The sequence below is a fragment of the Bolinopsis microptera genome, chromosome 4, assembly GCF_026151205.1.
Source record: "Bolinopsis microptera isolate Bmic1 chromosome 4, MBARI_Bmic_1.0, whole genome shotgun sequence".
Lineage (NCBI taxonomy): Eukaryota > Metazoa > Ctenophora > Tentaculata > Lobata > Bolinopsidae > Bolinopsis > Bolinopsis microptera.
This window is the reverse complement of record NC_087075.1, coordinates 8,534,262-8,557,173: the sequence shown is the minus strand read 5'-3', so window position 1 is coordinate 8,557,173 and position 22,912 is coordinate 8,534,262. Positions and strand designations below refer to the sequence as shown.

The window sequence follows — 22,912 nt, the reverse complement described above, 5'->3', positions numbered from 1 at the left end:
GGATTTTAAAAATTTTTGTACCACTGTTTTCTAGAGACTGTGAGAATTTTCACAATACCAAAGTTGTCATACCTTTTTGGAAAGATCAGTGAGTTTCGCTTAGGTGCCATATTTGATGGTGCGCGGCTTTTGGAGCAAAATTAGCTGTAAAAGTCGCGTAATTTGACCAAATTTGACCAAATTCGTTGATTTTTGTCGTATTATTTGGATATATCTTCAGTTCCTTGAATGAGATCATTCTGAAAATTGGCGGTGACCTTCCAATAGGGCTTTCACAACTGTCCGACAAATTTGGTGGATATCGAAGTTGATATAGTGATCAAAATGGGGCAAAATACGCTGCTTTTAGCTGTAACATAATGTCTGATGGTTGGATATGCTTTAAACTTTTCGGACACTTTCCTTGTAAGTCTATGAGTAAGCTTACCAATTTTTGTTGCAATCGGAGGTCGGGAAGAATACTTAATATCTATTTGTTTGAAGAAAAGTGTGCTGGCCGAAATTAGCGCTAAAAAACCATCCTACAGTCGGCACGCGCGGCTCACTGTCGATGGCGCACTACCTACATCTAAGGAAAACAAATTTTTAGGAAAACAAATTTAAATTTTGGTATTTATCAATAACAACCAAACCATATCATATCATAAAAATAAAGCCGCGCGTTGGTTGACTGCCTCAGTAAGGTGAATAATTTAAGCTTGAAGGTGCCCTGCGCATTTACAGAACCTCATGCTGCGCGCGATCACATGATCACGAGGACCTGTGAGCGCCAAATTTAATTATGTGCTTGCGATTGTAGGTTTACAACCTACCAGGACGCACGCCGAGTTGGACTCGTCGACGGTCCAATATATGGAACATATGTTTTACGAGTATCACCCGTTAAATGTAGCAGCTGCATGTTAGTGAAACAACAACTGCATGTTAGTGAAACTGCATGTTAGTGAAACAACAACTGTATGCACCATTCGAAAGAACATTCTTTGACATCAGGGTATGGTCACTCATCCTAATTGCGACTCAAATACGTTTAAGCCACTAAATAAAATTTTCAGTGCGCATGAGAAAAACGTGCGCAAAGAGAAAAACGATCTATATGAAGAGAGAGTACTTCAGTTGTCAGTCAGAGAAAGGGTCCTTTGTCCCACTAGTCTTTACAACATCTGGAGGTAACGTATGGGACCACTCTGCACTGTGTTCGTAGATCTATTTCTGAGATAATAGCTGACCACAATAAAGAAGCTAAGAGCCAGGTCAAAAATCACATCAGAACACGATTCAGGTTTGATCTGCTACAAAGCCCAGACAAAAAGCCCAGCACCTTGGACTGGATGAAGTATCCTTTAATCATATACCTCAGAAGACGAGCTATGAGGTCTCTTAAGTTTGTTTATGTTAATTTTATAGATAATTTATTGTAGCTTTTATATTGTCTTTTCTCAAAAAAATTGTCTTTTCTCTCATATTGTGTAACATTTTACGTACGATATCAACCCATGGGGGACTCCCAACCCACCGCTTCGGCGGTTATTATAACCATTGATAAAAAGGCCATAATCTTTCGCCAGCTCTCTAATATCCACCTTGAAGCTGCATTTTATATCCTTGAACTACACAATATAAACTAAAGTATGTTTTAGTGTAGACTTTTTGTCACAACAAGACTGCATGGCAACCTATAGTAACAACTATAAACAGAACCCCTAATGTCTTCTAATAAATTTTTTCTAGTTTCTAATATGAGCCTTGTCTCTAAAAACCTAACTGAACTAGCGTTTCGGTGTGTGCAAAAGCTTTCAGTCACACGCATTCCTTGTTTCATTGAATTTCTTGTTTCATTGGTAGTTGATACACCTTTCACAAGCAAGAACCACTTTGGTCTACTTGCTGTGAGGTGTCTCAGCTACATGGGTTTGGGGTTCCCCATTTTTTTAAATTGCATCACAATTGTGAAATTATAGTCATGAACCAGTAAACTGAATTATACTACAATATAACTTAGGTATGGACTTACCCAGCGCCCCATTACTTCACAGCACTTTGGCTCCGGTCAATGTTTAAATGCATGGAAGATCAGGAAGTTAAATTATTGATACCAATTTTTTCAAATAAAGTTATACATAATAAAGCTTTGTATATAATGATTAATTAAATTTTGAAAATAATCTGTGTAGCATGATTAGATTTTGTGATGTTGATATCATGGCATTTACAGAAATAGCGGTATGGTACCAATATTGATTTTCACAAAAATCATAAAACTACTTATTAAATTTAAATACATATCACATGTGCTGAGGAAGATCCCTACGATAAACAATATTCAAAATAGTATTTCTCAGGATTACACAGGATAACACAGGATTACACGGGATTAAAATTAAATTATAGGTCCACCATCATGAATCGTCCTAATTGTTTACAGAATTGGGTAGGTAAATAAATTATTAAAAACATTCTCAGCTTTGTTTGAAACCGTCATAATTGTTCACGGAATTGGATATGTAAAATAAATTATTAAAAACATTCTCAGCTTTGTTTGAAATCAGGGCCAGGGTTAGCCTTAAACCTTAATTATGAATAATTTCGCAAGGTTCTCACCAAATTGATAGTAAAATTGTTTAAGTTTCGTGTATTTGAATGACGTTGACGTATATCATCGGTGAAACTATATCGCACTTCGGGGGCAGCGAAAGAAATAAGTGCACACACAATTGACAGCATAGGAACGCCTTTCTTGAAATTGAATATACTGTGGGGTGTTTGGTTGAATATTGAGTGAGCGGTGGCAGTGAATATGGAGGCTCTGGTGATTTCGAGGAATAACAGTTGAGGAAGGAGACAAAATTTCCATAAGATGGTCTTTAAGATCATTGATATTGCTGGAGTTGGTGATTTCAGTGCTCATTTCAATAAGTGGCATTTGAGAAAGATTTTTTACTAATTTCGACCTCTGTTTTGAGTACAAGTCACATACGTAAAGAACATGTGACTCGTCTTCGATGGTATCAACGCTCAGACAACCCCCCCCCCCCCCCCCTTCCCCTTTTGGCGCCCCTCCCTAAAATTGAACAAATTAGGTGATTTTAGAGGATATGCCGGTAAAATCTCTAAAAAAGTGTGTTTCTAGAACAAAACGCACAGTTTTGCTAGTACCTCAGTTAAGTTTTTCAAAATTGTCCCACATTAATACGACGATTAGGCGCCCCCCCCCCCCCCCCTTAAGATGGTGCCCCTCTTGTTTCATTGAATTAATCATGGTTTTGATTAGAATCCATGAAATCACATCGAATTGCTAATGTGTGCATTCCTAGTAGACAATTTTAGAGGGTTCTAACAGCAAAATTTAAATCTATTGTAAGAATGCAGAGTGGAGAAGTCTTTTGGGTGAAGAATGGTGCTTTGATTAGGAACACAAACAATGTAGGCGTTGGGGTGCGTCCGACTGTCTCACACTTGTTGACAAGCCCCAAGGTAAGTGTATAATAGCTGATAAGGTGCCAAACTTGATTTACTGAAAGTAGGTACTTCTCTGAGTCTTTCGTCATAAGAATGGTCAGTGGCGTAACTTTGCCTGTTGGCGCCCCCCCCCCCCCCCCCCCCCCGCTCAGTGAGGAAAAGTGCCCCCCCCCCCCCCCCCCTAAAATGTTTTGTGTCCATAAAAATTAAAAAAAAAGGTCGGGTACTTTTTTTCTTGCCCCCACTACAGCTTTTTGCGCCCCCCCTGAAGCAAAAAAGGTACCCCAAATATTTTTTCGCGTCCACCGAACGCTAAATTGGACAGGAAAATACACAAATAAGGCGTTTTGTCAGTGAAAGGGCCTAAAATTCAGGAAAATTGCGCCCCCCCCCCCTTATACGGCGCCCCCTGCACAGCGGGGTCTGCGGGGCCCTAAGTTACACCACTGAGAATGGTAACTTAGCATTGCTTCGCTTGCTCTAAATTAGTCAGACTTTACCAATTTTAGATTATCCAAAAACCTTTCTGCTCATCTGCAGAAACAAACTCTTGATTGTTTCCAATGTCATCCACTCATTTTTAAAACTCATTTTTAAAGCTCATTGAAGCCAGTTATTTTAAGATTTCATCATCATCGTCATTTGAAAAATGTGTTTAAATTTCCCGAACACTATAGTGAATTGCAACACACTATGTAAGACTTGCGGCACCACATGCTGGATGAATGAGTGATGTTGTCCGGGGATCCTAACTGTTTTGGGCATCCAACTAAAGTTACCTTCACCTTCTCGGTTTGTTAATTAGTCTTTCAATTAGATTTATTGCTTAAAGTTTCAATCAAAAACCGATAATCAATTTTATCAGCTTATTGATGCAGGTATCAATATTTGAGTAATCAAATAAAAAATAATTTTATTTACAAATTTTTAATTAAAAATAATTTACACACAAGAATATGAATTCAATTCTGTTGAAAAATATTTCATTTGCAGGAAAAATGCCTGAAAAATGCAGAAAATCCCAATTATCCACCATATGCATCATACTGGGCTGCATCACCCTATCGGGAGGACTCAACTTACAATATCCAGAGTTGGCTTGCTCATAAGATGAAGACACAGCGGCAAAAAGTTAAATTAGGTAAATTTTCAATGTTCATTTGCTCCATTGGTCTGTAGAAATTTGATCGGAATTCAAATTTTGACAAGCCATCAATGATGAGATTGTATTGAAGTCATCTATCCATTGTAAAATTTAACGTGATTTAACGTGATTTAGCGTGATTTAACGTGATATTGTTTAACAATCTCTGTAGAAAGAGCGGTACAGCGAGCTGAAAGAAAATTGCAAGTTGAATATGATAAACAAATGGAGGTAAAACAAAAAGCGGCAGATCAGAAATTTAAGGTTTGGCTAAAGAATAAAGGATTCGCAAATCAGTCGCCGGTCATGTTGCTGAGAGGTCCACATCGTCCGGAGACTACACCTTCAAATGCCAATCTTGTCTCGGTGGGAGATTCGAAACGTCCTAAAACTGCTAGGGTAAGGCGTCCGTTCCTTTTATTTCACTTTTAATTAACATGAATAACATAAAATTCATCTTAGATCCAGCTCTCTTGTCAGATTCAGTGACTTCACATTTTTAAAGTGTTTTTTTATATTTTTAAACGATTTAAACATTTGATGTTCAGGTACGATCTCTTGAAACACCTCATCCACCAAGTAGTCAAAGGACTAAAGGAAAATTACGACCTAGATCAGCCTCAGCTTCAGGAAACAGGTGAAAACTTTATAAAACTAAGCAATATGTAATGTAGATAAATACTTAAATAGGATAACATCTAGTCGGTAGTGTTAGGTATAATAGTATTATATATACAGTGTATATATAGTGTTTATATACAGTAGATATACAGTGTATATACAGTGTATAATAGTATGAAGCAAAAATGTTCCCATTATAACCGTTTTATAGCTGTGATTATCACTGATGCATCAACATGATTTAGGATATTGTTTACAACCTAGATCTTAAATTAAGATACTATTATACTGATAAATGATAACAAAGGTCTTGTTGTTCAGGAAACAAATTACCTCAACCCTAGACAAGAAATCAATCCAGCCAAAACCATCCTGCAAAGCGTTAGGACAAGATGAGTACATGAAGATGAGGCATCTTGCTGGCAAACGATACAAGAAACTCAAAGACGAGAAATCAGGGTAAGATTCTTGAGATTTATAAACAAAACGATTACGTTACAAAATTGAAGGGCATAAGTTTAGGGTCGTAAAATGTTTAAAAAGAAGGGTCGTTTTAGAGATAATGAGCTGGTCTGATACTTTCTGAGATATCTGTATAATCTGTATAAAGTTGATATCTTTGGTAAGGATAAATCATATCATTACACCTTATTCGGACAATCCTTCATGCTCCCTGAATTGTGGTGGAATGTAGTGGGATCGCAAAACTTTCCTTATATCCCCTCTCTCCATCTTAATCTAATGAATGCTAAGAGGAGGAGGGGAGGGAGGGCATGCCAAGGAGGAATGTGATGGTGACCATTGCACCGTGTCTATACTTACCTAACAGTGGTTTATCACACTCCTCCGCGCTAGCTGCAGTCCCTTTGACCGCCCCGCGTCCCTCTGGACAAGCACTGCAGGATGTAGCCTTTCCTCCGGGTGAGTAATGGTTCTCAGAACATTCCTGACATCCTGTTTCCTGGTTCAGGTAGTGTCCTCCATCACAGGGAACTGAAATGGTTAAAGTTAAAATGGTTTATAAATAGAAATGTGTTTACTTTTTTGTATTTTAAATTTTTGTATAGACTAGAAAGGTGAAATATGCTTAAATATGCTGACTTACTCCAAGTGCAATCACTTTCTGAACTGCCATCACCAAGTGGCACTGTTTTTTTAGAAGGACAATTAGAACACAATAGAACAGTTCCTCCAGGGCTGTATGCTCCTTCTCCGCATGGTAAACATCCATTCACTTGGTCAAGGTACTTGCCACCTTCACAGGGAACTGAGGAGGGAAAGTTATGCTTCCATAATATGCTTCCATAATAGAGGAGCCTTCTCTTTTACTATAAAACAGCACGATCAACTGTATATAATATATACTGGTAATTTAGAAGCCACTTTATCATAAACCTTGTAAATCATCCACACTGATCATACTCGTAGTATTCCTTGATTTTTAGCAAAAGTGAAAACATCCATCTCCGAAGTCCGAATTGATCTATGATTTTTTACACTTACTCCAGATACAGTCAGTCTCCGAGCTCCCTTGTCCTGCTGCAACAGATTTACCATCAGGACAGCTAACACAGGAGGAAACTGTTCCTCCAGGACTGTATGTCCCAACTTCACAACTCTCACAGCCTGTAGATTGGTCCAGATATTGGCCACCACTGCAGGGATCTGTGAAATAGGGAGAAATGGGAATAGTCATGTGTAAATAAGTTAATTTCGAATAAAGTTATATCCTCATGAAACCTGTGAAGTGCAAACATTCTAGAGAAGTCTCGAATAGTCAGACATGAACATGAGTCCCTTCAACAGCAAAATGTCCTAAACAGCTGACAGTACTCACTCCATTCGCAATCACTCAAGGAGGATCCCTGACCAGCTGGAACAGTTTTGCCAGCAGGGCAGTTTGTGCAGCCAGTTTGTACTCCCCCAGGACTGTAGCTACTGTCTCCACACCACCCACACCCTGACCCAACAGCTAAGAACTGGCCTCCTGCACAGACGTGACATTCATAGTGTATCTGTTGGGTTGTCACGTGTCATTTGGTGCTCGGTTATTCCAAAACTACCACTTACTCCGCAGTATAGTCTTGAATTTTCCGAGGGCTTAAACTATCTTACTGTAGAATTCCACACAGCGTTAAAAAGGTGCTTACCTCTAACTTTTTGAAGAAACCCCAGCAGGGGTCACCGTAGAATGAACCGGGTGTTGTGTTGATCGTACAGCTGACTCTATTGTTGCAATGGTTGGAGGTGGCAGATGGAGCGTTTGCCTGGACTGTACATAAACCGTTGTATGGAGCGTAGTATTTAGCCGCGGTGATGATAAGATAGTTAGTGTAACTGCAGTGGAGCGTTACAATATGGTTCTCGTCAGCTTCGAAGTCTGAAAGGATTTGTAAGATGTGAAGTTGTTGAATTGAGAGTTTCTTGGTTGAAAAAGCTCTGGAAAAAACTCAAGCATCAGCAAAGTAAAGATGCAATCAATCTGTGATCTGTAACTGTAAGTTTTGAGGAGAAAATTTGTTGATGCTTAATTCTGTAATAATGCTAAAGACTTAAATGAAATCGCACACTTCTGTACTTACACAGGCTATGAGAAGGTGTAAAGAAACCGAAAAGAACCAACCAGAACATGAGATCTACTGTTACCATGTTCTACTGAACTAACAAATAAGAATTGTTACAACTTTTTCACTCCACTAGAAATTTGACATATGAATGGCATTTGTAAATATTAATGTTTGTAAAACCGATTTTTACTCATCAAAAATGTAAACGATTTTTTAAATTTTAAATATTCAGGCGCAAATTTTATCTCGACAGTAATAAGCCAGATTCCGAATTAAATACGAATCAACAGAGTTCTTCAACTCCCTACAAACCCTAAAACTATTTCTTCAACTGGTAAACAAGGAACTGTACTAGACAGCTAGTGAAGACACAATAGAAGGTACCACATATGATCTGTTCGTCGAAGTAAGTGAGCTAAGTACCGAACATTCGAGAAACTTCACGTCTGGTCAAATAACTAAACTGCTCATCACTCATCAGCTCATTAGCTCTCTATCTTATTCCATGCCGTTAGTCCTTTCTCGATTGAAGGTGGCCATGGAAAATGAACTGGCTCTATTTTCCGGTCGGGGGATCATTCGACCATCATCGAAGTAAACTCAGAAGCTAACTTATCATTGCCAAAGACAGCGCCAGGGCTAAGGAACAATAGGCTACCGAAGGATCTCAGCAGGAAATATGACAAGTTGGCAATATTAGCATCATATTATAAAAGTATATACCGATTATATTCCTTGGGGGTGTTACAGAAGAAGTATACTTTATGTTGGCCAAAGAGCCCTGTTCCTCTTCGACTCTTCGAGTCTAAGAGTGGGGGACGGGGGTGTTTCTTTTATCAGCTATTATATACTACATAGCCCACAGTAACATTTTTTAACAACCATGTTAACTGGGTTGTCCAATACTCGAGCCAATAATTGAATTTGTTTAGTAAATAGTATGGAATTGGACCATGTCAAAAAACTGCAAATGAACACAAATCATGACTTAAAGTTGAAATTACTGGATTCAAGATAAGACCGAGAGCCCGGAGATTATAAATACAATTAATAGTGATGCACGGTAGATATACGGTTAGAAAATGGTGTTGTCTTGGTGATGCATTTCCGGTAGGACTCCAGTTATCCCAATTAAAGGCTTATGTGAGCGGGTAGTGTGCAGCAACATTTATGATGTGCAATGGGATCACGATAGAACAAGGCAATCAGTACTTCTTCATCTGATAATGTGAGCCGTTGAATCAGAAGCTGAAAATATAGGGGGAAAATGTGTCTAACTACAGTGTTACATTGACTGCAGTTTGCCAGAGTTATTTGGTGAGTTGATTGCTAAGCCACAAAAAATGCACCTTATGTAAAAAACTGGTAGATGCAGAATGCAGATTGCAGTTATACGCCACGACGAACGTGTAATCAATACGTAAAACGACCCCTTAAATTTTAAAATGATCCAATAAGCGGTGAGTAAATTTAAACAGTGTTACTTCTCAGCAGCCCGAAACATCAACTAGAAGTTGACATTCTTTTCAGTAAAAGCGCTGTATTGCGACGTTTCCCTAGCAGCTTAATAACAACTAATTATTGACCGTAAAAGTAAAGGATTTAGGTGTGGCACTTTGTGTATGTGAATTATTGGTCATTTAATACGTAAGTGACATTACTAAAGTGACATTGGAGTGGTGTTTAAACGCGTGACATTGAACCGCGAGGCATTTGTCATTATTTGTATAGAATGAATCCGTAACATCTGCGTAGGCACATCTGGGCGCTGGGTAACATCTCATTAGTGAATAGTCAAGGAACTGTCAAGGAACTGTCACGTTTATTTTAGTATTTTGACTTTGAAGCGAAGTAAACAGCTCGTATCTTAAACGTCAGATGTTCCGATAGTCAGATAAGAGTCGACTGCTTATCTTGTTACTACATATTATATACAGGGTGAGTTGAAAAACACTATTTTCAACTCACCCTGTAGATGTATAATCTGTACGTGTATTATAATAAAACATCCGGCAAGCTGTAAGAGTAATGCACGAACAGTTGGATCGCAACGTTAAGTGCAAATTAAATGCAATTTTTTATACTTTCGTCCTTGTGAATCGAATGAGCACCTGGTAAGGGTAATTTTACTGCATAAAGACCTTGTGTAAATATACAGATCAGAAAGCGAGATAATTGATTAATAATAATATAAGTACTGGCACGAGATGTTAGTCCTAACTCTCCTCGCGTCCTAAGATGGCGTTTCTCTTGTCTCATATAATATAACTATTATTAATAACACTAGCAAGACTAGTGCCTTCAGTTTTTTTCAGGCAGGTGTATAATCAATTTATATATTATTAAATAACATCAATTAAACAATATCACTCCCTTATAATGTGATTAGGACAATAATTAAACTCACTCGTCAAACTAGTTCGTTTGATTATTGAACGAATATCAAATTCGGAGATATTAGGTAACGAATAGTACCATACGGTCGTTTCACTCGTTATACCATCGTATAATAGCAAAATATTTATTCAGAATTTTAGATGGTACCTAGTAAACAGTCAAACATCTGATCCCAGTGTAAGGTAGATTTGGATCCAGACTTCGTAACAATTTCTAATCGTGTTCACCACATTTCAGAGATAATTAATTAATTAATTAATCTTGTTCACCACATCCCAGGTTCCAGTGCGAAGATCAACTTTTACGGAAACTTCAGGACTTAAGCTGGGAAGAAAAATGCATCAAAAACAAGATGGTTTTCTCAGAGGTTTGGAGAATGTTTTAAAATTTTCTAAGCTGAACAAGTTTCTTTGGAATAATCAATTGTGGGACCGAAAATACATTTTTTAAATTTTTCAGACCAAGATACATAGTTGTTTAAGAACATCGCATGCACAATTGACATTCGGTTTCTATTGAGATGGTTTTCTAAGAGGTTTCGAGAACGTCTAAACTGAGCAAAATTTTGTTAAAATCTTAATTGTGGAATCAAAAATAGGATTTTTAAGTTTTCCAGACAAGACATTTAGTTGTTTAATCATATCACATGCATAACAGCTTGAACTAAGTATGTACTTTTAACCAACAAATTCTCAAGATGTGGTTAAATTAAACACCCCCAGAGATATTCACTAGTTTAACAATATTTTAACCTATCTTGTATCATGTACTTTTCTCTGGTGGCCCTGCCCGACATAAAGCTTACACAGCGCTTTATAACAACAGATAAATCTTGAGAGCTTCACAATCTCCGAACTTGCCACATTTCAAGCCACATATCATTGTCTTTATTGCACAATTAGTGTCGTTTAGAGCGAGACTGAAACCACACATATTATTACCATATTAGGCGTAATCAGTCCAGACATGTGTTTTATGTTTTACTGAACGGTTTATGTTTTACTGAACGGTTTCTCAGAAAGAAGACCTGGATAAAGTGAAGAAAAAGGCGCTGAAAAAGGGAAAGAAGAAACTTAAGTTTAAAGGGGACGTTATCACTGTTGAAGTTGAGGAGGTTTCCATTGTTTTTTACTTTATTTTTTGTTGCATGCATTTTGTCGAGTGTTCAATGAACAGCGTGCTATCTAAGTATTTGTGGTTCGATGTGGTATTTGTGGTATTTGTGGTATTTGTGGTATTTGTGGTATTTGTGGTATTTGTGTTATTTGTGTTCTAAGTATTTGTGGTTCGATGTGGTATTTGTGGTATTTGTGGTATTTGTGGTATTTGTGGTATTTGTGTTATTTGTGTTATTTGTGGTATTTGTGGTATTTGTGGTATTTGTGTTATTTGTGGTATTTGTGGTATTCGTGGTATTTGTGGTATGTGTGGTATGTGTGGTAAGTTTGTCTTCACCGGTCGATTGAAAGGTTGATTGAAAAGTTTATGGAAGGATGACTGAAGATTGAAAGATCGTAATATGTTTGATCTATAAAAGATCTATATTTATCTATTCTCCCTCCCATCATATATACAGACGCAATGAAACTACCGGACCACGATGTATGGGGACATGCCACCCCATGGCAACATTAAAATATATCGACTCTGTTACATCGTTTCCTCAAATTATCTTTATACAGTAGTGTTGAACGTATTAAAACTATATAATGGTTAATCAATGGTAAACATGCACGCCTTAGAGGTGAAACATAATTAGTATCAAGAATAGAGCGAGATCTTTCAACAATCATTTCAACCGACCAGCGACCTTTCAACAAACGTGCTAATAGACGGTGAAGTTACATAAACTTGATGATCTAACGTCTTTGAGTTGCTCAATTTCTACAAATCACATACTATTCTAAGAGTGACTTAATACAGAAGTACCTTGTTAAAAGATTTGCTCCAGCTGACCAGCTAGAAAAAAAGATAACAAGTCACATCATTTAACACCAATCTGTTCTGTTTTCAGATTAATAGTAACGCAGATGTAGATATAACGTTCGAAGAGGTGGATGATAAATGTTCCGATATCGGTTGCATAGAGAGGGAAGGAGTTGATTTCCACATCGAGAGTAGAGAGACTATTGATTTAAGTGACAAGGTACTGAAACTTTATTGGTTTTTTTCGCTTAATTTTTCGGATAAACCAACAATCACACCCACTGAACTGTCATATTTTTGTGGAAATAATGTTTTTAATGTTAATTTTTAGAATAAATCGTATGACAGATATATTGAACCAAAACCTCTTCAGCCAGATGAAGAGTTTTGTCGCCCGATAACAGCAGAGCCGCCCAAGGTGGAATGTGAAATTATACCCGCACCTACTTCCTCCGCGCCTACACGGCCCAAAACAGCCAAACAACGGCCGGGTAATAAGGAGGGTGCGGTCAAAAAGGATAGTGTTAAGGAAGACGGTAAGAAACCAGCTGCAACTGAAAATAAGGGAACAAAAGAGGATGATCCTCCAACGCAAGAAATAGAAACTTTGGTAAAAGCGACAGAAAAAGAGGAAAAAAAGAAAGCAGCAGCTCCCAAAGAAAAAACGTCCCCAAAAAAAGCCGCCGCACCACCAAAAGAAGCCCAGCCTCCAGTAGAACCAAAGGCACCCAAAAAGACACCGGAAAAACAAAAAGATGTACCTTCAACGCCTAAAAAGGATGCCGCTCAACAGCCAGTAGAAAAATTGTCACAAAAAGAAGATGCAAAATCTACCAAAGCAGAAAAAGTATCGCCGCCAAAAGAAGCTGAAAAACAACCAGCAGAAAAAGTATCACCGCCAAAAGTAGCCGAAAAACTGCCAGCTGAAACAGTATCGCCACCAAAAGAAGCTGAAAAACTGCCTGCTGAAAAATTATCGCCGCCAAAAGAAGCCAAAAAACTGCCAGTCGAAAAAGTATCACCGCCAAAAGAAGCCAAGAAACCGCTTACGGAAAAAGAAACACCACCAAAAGAAGCCAAAAAATCGCCAAAAGAGGCAGCAAAACCACCTTCAGAAGAAGCACCATCCTTTAAAGAGGAGGTTGAAAAGGTAACACCAAATGGTGAAGTTCATGGGGACAAAAGTTCGACGAAGGAAGTTAAAACTGCTGAAGCCGATTCGAAAATTGCAGCTGACTCTTTCTTTGATGATTGAACTCATTAGTTGATGAAATATTTAAGAGTTTTAATTTATTATCCATCTTATGTTACCATGAATTCGGGTGTCATGTTAAAGTTTTATGGTGTTTTGTAAAGTCAGAGTTTTAATGCACGATGGATTTTTTCTCACGGTGAATAAGTTTTAGTTGTAGTGACCTTTGTAATTTCCATTGTACTGGACAAGATTAGCATTAGAATACATTTTCAGACAATGATGATTTTCGCATGACAAGAGTTTTTGGGAATATTTAGGATCACTTTAAATTTGTCTGGCTTTCTTGTGGTGTTCTGAAAATGGTCCACAGTACTTAAATTAATTTGTAAAACTTTAATACAATTTCAGTAGAGATCTCCAAACTGCTCTGTTGATATCTGCACTGTGCAAAGAACATTTTCTAGATAATTAAATAAGGGTTGCCATAGCAACTGCTGTAGCCTGTAACAAAGGCTTAGTCCACGTTTTATACTGTTTGCTTTTATATATGTTCAAAGTATCAAGTGATGTATTATACAATGTTTTATATTCTTACAACGTTTATTAATTTATTGAAAACAAGCAGATTTAACTTCGTCAAAAGACAAAATGCCTGCATTCTGTGAAAGTGATTACATTACAAAAAGTGTAATGTGTATGCGGTCTCAGTCATGCTTATTAATTTAAAAGTTTTTAATGTAACAATTGACATGTTGTTTTTTATTGTTGCATTACAAAACAGTCGTAACATTGTGGTTCAATGAAAGTTAAAACCTATGATCACGTGATTACGTCAGCAAACATGTTGCATCCTCAACTAATTCACACTCTTAAGAAACTCGACAGCCAATTTATAATTATTTTTAAACATTTCATTCGTCAAGTAATAACAGCCGAAACTTTTAATCAATGGTCATTGACAAACTGTAAGATCGATAGTTGATCAGTTTGCACCTCTGTTATCACGTGTTAACTCTACATGACAAGTTGGTGTGTTGCTTGATTCCACAGGATGCGATGCGTTGCTTGTTACATTATGCATGCAGTGATGCAGGGCATTTCTTGTTGTCACGTGTTACAATTTGCTTGGTCTAGTTAACGGTCGTAGGGTTGAAAACGTAGCTCGATATTTTGGAACGCGCATTAGTTTATTTTCAGGTAAAAGTACATTTCAGCACCCAGTACAACAATTCATTCTAAGCTAGCTATACAGCTAAACCTGCGCCGTGCGCGCATAACGACAGGTTAAGTTACCAAACGCGCGTAACATTGAACGCTTCTACTAAATCGCTCGCCCAAATTTTAATAAAATTCTTGTGAAAAGGCCCTTTCGGTATGAATCGGTGTATTTTTGAACGCTGATTCCGAATCACCCCCATGACGTAGGGTAAAAATGCTTCCCTGGAGAGTTATGGGCACGTGAAATTTTTGGGCGAGCGAATTAGTAAGAGCCAGTTTTGTGAGAAGTTAAATTTTAAGTTATATGTTATACTTATATGCAATATCAATTTCATTGAAATAAACAAGCGTGCTAAATTGTAAATTATTATTTGCAATCTGGCACGCCAGTCCGGCCGCTGTGCGCGGCGCCCTTTCAACTTTTCGAGCTTCCTGGACAATGTTATAGGTTTAAGGTTTATAACATACCAAAACGCGCGCAGAGTTGGACTTGTCGACGGTCTTGGCACTTGGTCGACAGTCTAGTATTTGATACAAATCGTCGAAACTCTACAGTAGTGAACTCTACTATATAATAATATAGTGAAGCGACAGTGGGGGTCACCACGTGCATGATACAAAGAAGCTTCCTGTTCAGGTTAACGGTTAATTGACGGTGTCAATTCATCGCAGCTCGGCGAGGCACAGTAGCGTGCATCTCGCCGATCTGTCGTTGCGAGAATTTAATCAAAACCACCCCCCCCCCCCCCCCCCCCCCCCCCCCCCCTAATTTAGACTTATAGTACGAATCGGAATACAACTCGGCTATCATGATCTGCTCTGGGAATCGACTTTTCGTTCAAAATACAGGGATCTATACTTACAAAGTAATTAGTGTCAAAGAGTTGAAATAAATGGGACTTTTTCGTTAATTCTGCCAAAATTTCCAGATTTTCAGAAACCACCCCCTCCCCCTGTACTGTGCGAAATTACAAAACCACCCCTCCCCCCTCCCTATTTGACGGACTATTAAGTAGATGGCTCCTATCTGCAATTTATGGTTATAATCACATTCTTGTATTCTTCAGACAAATTGAAATAGAATGTTTTCATTACAAATGTTGTTTCAACAATTCATAACAAACATAATATTCCGGGAACAAATAAGTTTTTTTTATTACCTTCGTAAGCAAATCATGGTTTGTTATCAATCAATAAATTAATTGATTCAAACAGAGCCAGCAATCAGACTGCTTCTTGTTTTCTGGTTTATCTATCAGTATCAGTATCATTCGTCTCAGATTCTGAATATATGTGGATTCTAGTTAGGGCTAGGCATATTATTTTGACATGTGACAGTGATTCTGGGCCGGGGTGGTCTTGATTGGTCAATAGTGGATGCTGACTGATTAATTACTGTTACGCGTCGAAAAATATGCTTCACCTCCCCACCAGAATCAACATCTGTGTACTGGTAAAAGATGATTCAGACCATCAGCAACTTTCTTTGTAGGAACAAGGAATTTTCTCATTTCTTTTACAGAAGAGAATTGGGTCACTTTACACTTTACAGTCACATCACGACTGAGGGCTATTCGAAAGAGCTGGCTCATCTGTTTTGGAGTCTGCTAACTTTCGTAGCTGAGTCTTCTGTCGTTGTAACGGTGTTGAATTGACGTTGAGAGCTATCAAAGTCAGGCCCGCCAAGACGGTTATTGCCACCCTTGCTTGATTGTGTGGCTGCAGAGTCTTAAAATAAGTCAACGGATCCACGAATTTCATTGTCCTATGAATAAACAAAAATTACGTGTCTTATTCACGAAGCCGATCACTGGTTACTAAATGGGACATTGTTGCCTTAATTTTGTCTTCATATATTCCAGAAAATGGACAATTAAGATTCTTCATTTACAAACAAATCGTCACCACTAATTACAAAACTATTTAGGAACACAATTATAGATCAACTCAATCTAGTCTTCTCAACATGACAAACCAACAAGCTGAGTCGAGTGAACCTTGCTTTTTAATAGCCAATATAATTATGTAATAATTTGAGTAAACATCTTCTGGTTCTACCAAACATTCATAAATTGAGACATATCTGATTGCAGAGGGTCGGTATAGACTTGTCGACAACACAACAAGATATATTACAGCTTTAATGTAATATCATAATGAGAAGATCCAGATGCTACAAAGTAAAGCCCTAAAACGAGCTTCAACTTTAATAAATTAATTGTTTTCAACACTGCACAATCAGCTAGTTCTGAACGTTTTCCATCATTTCACCTCAATAAGTTAAGCATAACTGTCGTTAACGATTCCTGATTTCTTCACGTTGGATCAAGGGATGGGTCACTTGAACGATGCAGTCAGCAGAGCTCAACTCACAGCAGCGCCTGGGGGAGTTGGTTCTTCTAAATAACCGTACTCTTGCTCGAGCTCTGCTAAGTTTCGTAGCTGTTTCTTCTGTCTGAAAGTCGACACCCAGTCTGTGATTTTTGTTCAGGAATTTTCACAAGCATTTATATTTTATATACTGAAGGATTTTTAGCTTAATCAGTGGAAATATTTTAAACAAGTATGAATAATTTAGTTCACACAAGACATTCTAAGACAAATAAATTTGCTGAATTTGAAGTTGCATTGTAAAGGATACAAGTTACGCCCACGAAACCACCAATGGCCGCCACACAGTTGAAAATCCTCTTTGATCTGGTTTGGTTGGTGTAGAGTATCTTAGCTGCATCGTGAGCTTTTGGTCTCTTGTACGTCAACGGGTTCACCACTTTCATTGTCCTACAGCATTATCAAAAAGCGGTTAACAATGGATTGTAAAATCTCGGACGAAAAGATCTAAAAAGTGCGCTGTGCGCGCAAAAAGAAGGTTGCTTTCTTTACGTCTTAGAAACAATTTTGGCTAGTATCTGAAGATGCTTCCGTATAGGCCCCTTAATTTGGGGCAAACGATCGAAAAGTTTGGTCTTAAGTAGCCACATCACCGAATCAGAAAAGGTTTTAGTTCATAAAATGATAGATGTAAATCGTACTGAAACCATACATATCATACAGTTATGTCAATATAAATGAACAGCAAATCTGAAAGAAAAGTAAAGGTCCATGAAATTCGTTAAGATTGATTAGTCGTACACAGCCGCAAATCTACAAACGGTCATCAGTGATAATATGATACAAGGTGTCACACTACCGTTTAAATTAGTACTAGAATTAGGGCAACAATATCTAGTGTTCAGCCACTATCAATTCTTTCGGTTCAAAATAGTTATCCGTCCGTAGTTAAAACCGTGAGATAGGCAAAGAAGCTGATCTAGCCATGAAATTTTCTAATAAATCGTGGATTCCTTTATTAAGCTAATCCTTTATAGTTTATTAAGCTAATGTCTTCAGAGGAAATCTCGTTTAAAGTGATGGCGTCACTTCATAATACAGTGAGGTCACGTGTTTATATCTCTAACATTTTTATCTAGGTGATCGTGAACGAGACCGGTCGTAGTCTCGACCTCTGGATCGTGATCTGGACTTGCTGCGTCGCCGTGGTGATCTGGATCTGGATCTAGACCTGGGATTTGGGATATGTCAAAAGTGACTAGAACAAAGAACACGTTAACGCTGTGATAGGTTAACAGTCAGATTCAAGAGTAAGATTCAAGAGTCAGATTCAAGAGTCAGATTCAAGAGTCACAGTCACAGTCACAGTCACAGTCACAGTCACAGTCACAGTCACAGTCACAGTCACAGTCACAGTCACAGTCACAGTCACAGTCACAGTCACAGTCACAGTCACAGTCACAGTCACAGTCACAGTCACGTACCTGTCACGTCTACCACCACCGCCGCCGCCACGTGGTGGACCAGCAGCCCCATCAGGACGACCGTGCATCGCCTTGCTAACTCTGATTTCCCTACCGTCCAATTGTTTGCCGTCTAGACGCTCCATTGCATCCTCTGCATCTCTCCGATCGTAAAATCTGCCATTTTGTTGCCATTTAACCCCAGATTATCATGCTATCTTATCCCTATTTACCAAAAGAAATTTTCTTATTAAAAACTTCCTAAACTTAAAAGAGTCCAGAGAAAGTGCACGAACCTGACAAAAGCGAATCCTCTGCTCTCTTGAGTTCGATAGTTTCGTGGAATGTAGATATCCCCCACTTTGCCGTACTTGGAGAAGAGGGGCTCCAGGTGCTCTATCCTGGTCCTGTAGGTCAAATTGTCCACTTTCAAACTGACCTGGGGTTTGAGTAAGTATGAGCGGTCTGACATATAGTCGACATATAATCGACATGTTTTTGGTTTTGGTTTGGTTTTGGTTTAGGGAGCAAACTCGCCACATAAGTCTAAGATCGAAATGGAAGTATACAGCCCAGAGTAATAATGTACATAAATATAATAAGAATGACCACCCCGTGTACCGGACAATTAGGCAGGGTGCTAAGATATGGGACTCGACATGTTACTAAGATGCGTTAAAACAATACCGACTAAATCATACGTAAATATGTAATAAGAGACGGTTATATGGAATGTTGTAGTGTTGTAGTGTATACAGTAGTGTATACTATACAATCTACACTATACATGTTCAAATGACAAATATCTTACTACTAGATATAAAGTACTTATACACAGGGAATACAATAAAAGTTGTTAAACTAATTCCCAACTTAAACTGATTCCCTTGAGGACTGGATCCACTAAACATCAACTTTAAAAACTCTGTAAGTTTTACTTACTGTTAGTTCATGCGTTTAGCTTTAGTCTAAATAACAACTTTTCCTAAATCATTAATAAACTTAACACAATGTAACACTCACAATGTACCACAATGTACACAATGTAACACTCACCATTTCAGCAATATCAGGAGGTCCCCTCTTTTCTCGGTCTTCTCTGCTCTCCCTGCCGCCCTCTCTGCTCTCCCTGCCGCCTTCTCTGCGCGGACTAAAGTCACGCTCACGTCGTGGAGGACTCCGGCTGTATCGTCGAGACATACTACTAGCTTTTATGTGGAAGATGTTTAGTTAGATGTGGTGGAGTTGGAGCAGTTTTTGGAGGGTGACTATTAGTGGACTGAAGGCGGACTTTGGCAATGCTGATACCCATACTTTTATCAGCTGTATGCACTCTAACGAAGACATGTCCTTTGTTATGGTGCTATTAAACGACTAATTTATGGCTCCGGCGAACTAAAACAGTGCTTCAAATAATATACCATTGTCAAATTCCCTGTTTTCAATAGCCTTGGTGGTACCAATATATACATTCTAGCGGGCTCAAACTACAGAACTGATCCAATTGGGCCAACCTTATCAAAAATTGTAGAGTTGGTACTGTGTAGATCTTAATTCCATTTCTTTCAACACCAACAAGGTGGGGATTGGATTCAAGCTTCTGACTTCAAAAATTTGTGCCAGCATCCGTATCCCGAAAATAATGGACGATTAAGTAAGTCTGATAAAGGGCCGCCAGCTCCGTGATCGTACGGCCACTATACAGCCTCTATATAGACTCTATAATGCGGCTATCATATATGCAGGCGAGATTTGAAACCGTGCACCAATGAAGATTCCAAAAAGAAAGCCCCGAACCTGGCCTGCTAAAGGTATTTCTAAGGCATCTGGATAGGATCGCGAGAAACTGGATCACTGGAAACTGGAAAAGGACTGGACCACCGGAAACTGTAAGTTGTAACACGACTGGATCACTGGAGTGGAGACTGGACTATACTGGACGACCAGAAAACTGGTCAGCGACTGGAACCCGCATCAACGAACACTGAACACTGGAAACTGGACTCAACTGGTTGAGTCCAGATTCCAATATCATGATGACTGGATCACTGGAAACGGGACAATACTGGATCACTGGAAACTGGACAGACTGTTTCACTGGAAACTGGCAAACGACTGGATCACTGGAAACTGGCAAACGACTGGATCACTGGAAACTGGCCGGACTGCTTCGCCGCTAACCGCGTCACTGGTTCCCTTAGCACGAAAAACTGGACTGGAATACAGCAAACCGCCGCCGAAACTGGACTGGAAATGCCGCCGCGACTGGACTGGAAATCAGCATGCCGCCAAAACTGCACTGCCGCGACCGCGACCGGCACCTGTATATAACAAATGTAAACATGAGAGGAGGAGGTACGCATAGAATAACACACAAGGGATGGTATTGTAAAATAATCATGGCATTACAGGGACATTATGATTAAAAGTTTTGAAAGTGAAACATACACAGCAATTCGTGCAGTGGCTACTATAAATACTGCTAACTGCCTTGGTAGTGCGACTTGAAATTGGTCCCAAGGTGCGCAGAGTCATATTATAACTAAAAGTTTCAACTGTTAACATTCGAAGCCAAAGTAGCCAATACATTTTTCATAGAATAAATATCATATCTATTAAAATTGCACTTCGTTAGATATCAGAAAAAAGGGTTTATTTTGTTAACGAGTACACTCTACAAGAAATAAGATCTAAAAAGCTGGAATGTAAATATTATTTAAATTATATTAAACGGGCCACACAGATATGATAATTTGAGCGGGACGTACTGAAGACTTGAGCTGATTGTGACCCCTTGTATCAGATCGGTCTAGAATCGCTGCATTCCTGAGATATATTTTTTAAATTAATCAGTTTATCAATCAAACTCCATCAATCTTTAAAAATTGCTCATTCAAACAGATTTGAAAATACTAGATTTTGTATAATCGAGCTTATTACCTTTTAATTTGACCTCGATCTGGACTTTGATCTAGATTTGGATCTAGACTTTGACTTTGACTTGGACCTCGACTTTGAGCGGGATTTGGACTTGGACCTGGACTTGGATCGGGACTTGGACTTAGATCGGTCCTTGGACTTGGACTTGGATCTAGACTTGGAGCGGGAATCTTTACGGGAACGAGATCGAGATCTTGACTTGGATCTGGACTTGGATCTGGACCTAGACCTGAGGAAAGACCAGAGTCAATTTAAAAGTGCATTCAATTCAACAGCCTGCGCTACATTTAGTTACAGTAACTGAGACAACAATCGACTTGTTGTTTAAACTTATTGTTTAAACTTGTTGTTTAAACTTATTTTAACCAAATTATTGACAAGTAAAGCACATTCAGCCCCTGAATCTAGGTAACACGTATTACAGCATACCTGGAGTGCTTGGAGGACCTGGAGGGACCATCCCTAGATCTGGAGCGAGACCTGGACCTGCGTTTGTTGTCACGTGACTTGCTGCGTGATCGGGACCTCCTGCTGCTGCGTCGAGGGGATCGAGAACGGGATCGTGAGCGGGACCTGGATCTTCTCCCCCTAAAGGGATGATGGGTTGATAAAAATTCAATATTGACCATACCTTAAAGCGATGAGAAACTGTGTGGTCGCGGTCGGTGAACCAAAAAAAACGAGCAGGAACGTAAATGATCCGACAGGATCGAGAAATCAGCAGTGAAAATCTGTCTGCTAAAAGCTCCAAATTGCAATATAAATGCGCTAAAACCATGAAATTTAGAGCCCAGCTTTTCTCGCCTCTGAGAAGTAGACATCTCTAAAGGTCTTGACAACCAATCTACTGCTCGGCTGACAACTAATTTTACTGCTGGGTTGACTATATTATCTCACCTTCGTCCATAACTGCGGCCACCACCATTGCCTCTGTCGTTGTAACGGTTTACTGGGCGGGGGTGCATTGCTCGGGACACTCTAATGTCCCTACCATCCAAACTGTACCCGTCCAATCTGAGCACAAGAACATTAATTATAGATCTGATAACTTGAATGTTACTGAACATATTGGTTGGGTGGGGTTAACACGTGATTGGAATGAAAGAATCTGATTGGCTGTTTCATTTGCCATTTCGATTTGCCTATTTTCGCCAGCTGTTGTTCATTCAAGTAGTATTTGAAAAAGTGTTCATAAATTTCTAGTTATTATTTTTTTTTTGTTGACGACCCCACCTGTCCATAGCTTCCTCGGCGTCTCGTTTACCGTAGTACCTCACAAACGCAAACCCTCGGCTTTCTTTGGTGTACCTTTGAACAGAGTTGGATTTAGATGAAAAATTAAACGAATTGGGTTAATTTTAATTTTGCAAGAATAGTTCTTAGCTCTATCTCCAATTTTAAATCGTCCTCTCTGATAAACAAAATGTCGATAAAACTTACACAATTCATCAACTTATGTACCAAAGTTTACTTAAGTACCTGTCTCTGGGAATGTAGATATCCCCGATATCACCGTACTTCTCAAACAGTGGTTTTAGGTCCTCCGTGCTGGTCCGGTAGGAGATATTATCCACCTTGAGGCTGACCATGCTGCTCGTGTTGGGGATACGAGACATGGCTGCTGCTAAAAGGGAGGCGGTTAGACCATGTC

General features: G+C 38.9%; 3 protein-coding genes and 1 long non-coding RNA gene across 6 annotated transcripts in view; 1 reads left to right on the top strand and 3 right to left on the bottom strand.

Annotated features, from left to right (window-relative positions):
* Positions 1-4,134: 4,134 nt before the first annotated feature.
* LOC134814070 (muscle M-line assembly protein unc-89-like) lies at positions 4,135-13,397 on the top strand. The gene is made up of 9 exons (XM_063822074.1): positions 4,135-4,251; positions 4,453-4,600; positions 4,776-5,002; positions 5,152-5,240; positions 5,546-5,683; positions 10,468-10,555; positions 11,207-11,302; positions 12,203-12,334; positions 12,488-13,397. The coding sequence occupies exons 1-9, from the start codon at positions 4,192-4,194 to the stop codon at positions 13,367-13,369; spliced, it is 1,860 nt and encodes a 619-aa protein (XP_063678144.1). The 5' UTR covers positions 4,135-4,191; the 3' UTR covers positions 13,370-13,397.
* Positions 13,398-16,413: 3,016 nt separating this feature from the next.
* Positions 16,414-17,310, bottom strand: LOC134814046 (uncharacterized). The gene is made up of 2 exons (XR_010160087.1): positions 17,169-17,310; positions 16,414-17,001 (listed from the first exon to the last, which is right to left on the bottom strand). It is a non-coding gene; the product is annotated as an uncharacterized LOC134814046 (long non-coding RNA).
* Positions 17,311-17,525: 215 nt separating this feature from the next.
* Positions 17,526-22,912, bottom strand: part of LOC134814045 (serine/arginine-rich splicing factor 2-like) — a 28,531-nt gene continuing 23,144 nt past the window's right edge. The window contains exons 1-5 of one of the 2 annotated variants that reach the window (XM_063822040.1): positions 20,119-20,199; positions 19,378-19,529; positions 18,618-18,760; positions 18,343-18,498; positions 17,526-18,089 (exon numbers count right to left, since the gene is read on the bottom strand). In XM_063822040.1, coding sequence (XP_063678110.1) covers positions 17,990-18,089; positions 18,343-18,498; positions 18,618-18,760; positions 19,378-19,521 — 543 coding nt within the window. In that variant the 5' untranslated portion in view covers positions 19,522-19,529; positions 20,119-20,199 and the 3' untranslated portion in view covers positions 17,526-17,989. Of the gene's footprint in view, positions 18,090-18,342; positions 18,499-18,617; positions 18,761-19,377; positions 19,530-20,118; positions 20,200-22,912 lie in introns of those variants that run through there. The other variant, XM_063822039.1, reaches the window with a different exon arrangement.
* Positions 20,703-22,912, bottom strand: part of LOC134814043 (serine/arginine-rich splicing factor 2-like) — a 94,953-nt gene continuing 92,743 nt past the window's right edge. Inside the window, exons 2-7 of one of the 2 annotated variants that reach the window (XM_063822036.1) lie at positions 22,741-22,887; positions 22,495-22,569; positions 22,159-22,275; positions 21,691-21,849; positions 21,262-21,490; positions 20,703-21,147 (exon numbers count right to left, since the gene is read on the bottom strand). In XM_063822036.1, coding sequence (XP_063678106.1) covers positions 21,265-21,490; positions 21,691-21,849; positions 22,159-22,275; positions 22,495-22,569; positions 22,741-22,877 — 714 coding nt within the window. In that variant the 5' untranslated portion in view covers positions 22,878-22,887 and the 3' untranslated portion in view covers positions 20,703-21,147; positions 21,262-21,264. The remainder of the gene's footprint in view (positions 21,148-21,261; positions 21,491-21,690; positions 21,850-22,158; positions 22,276-22,494; positions 22,570-22,740; positions 22,888-22,912) is intronic. The other variant, XM_063822037.1, reaches the window with a different exon arrangement.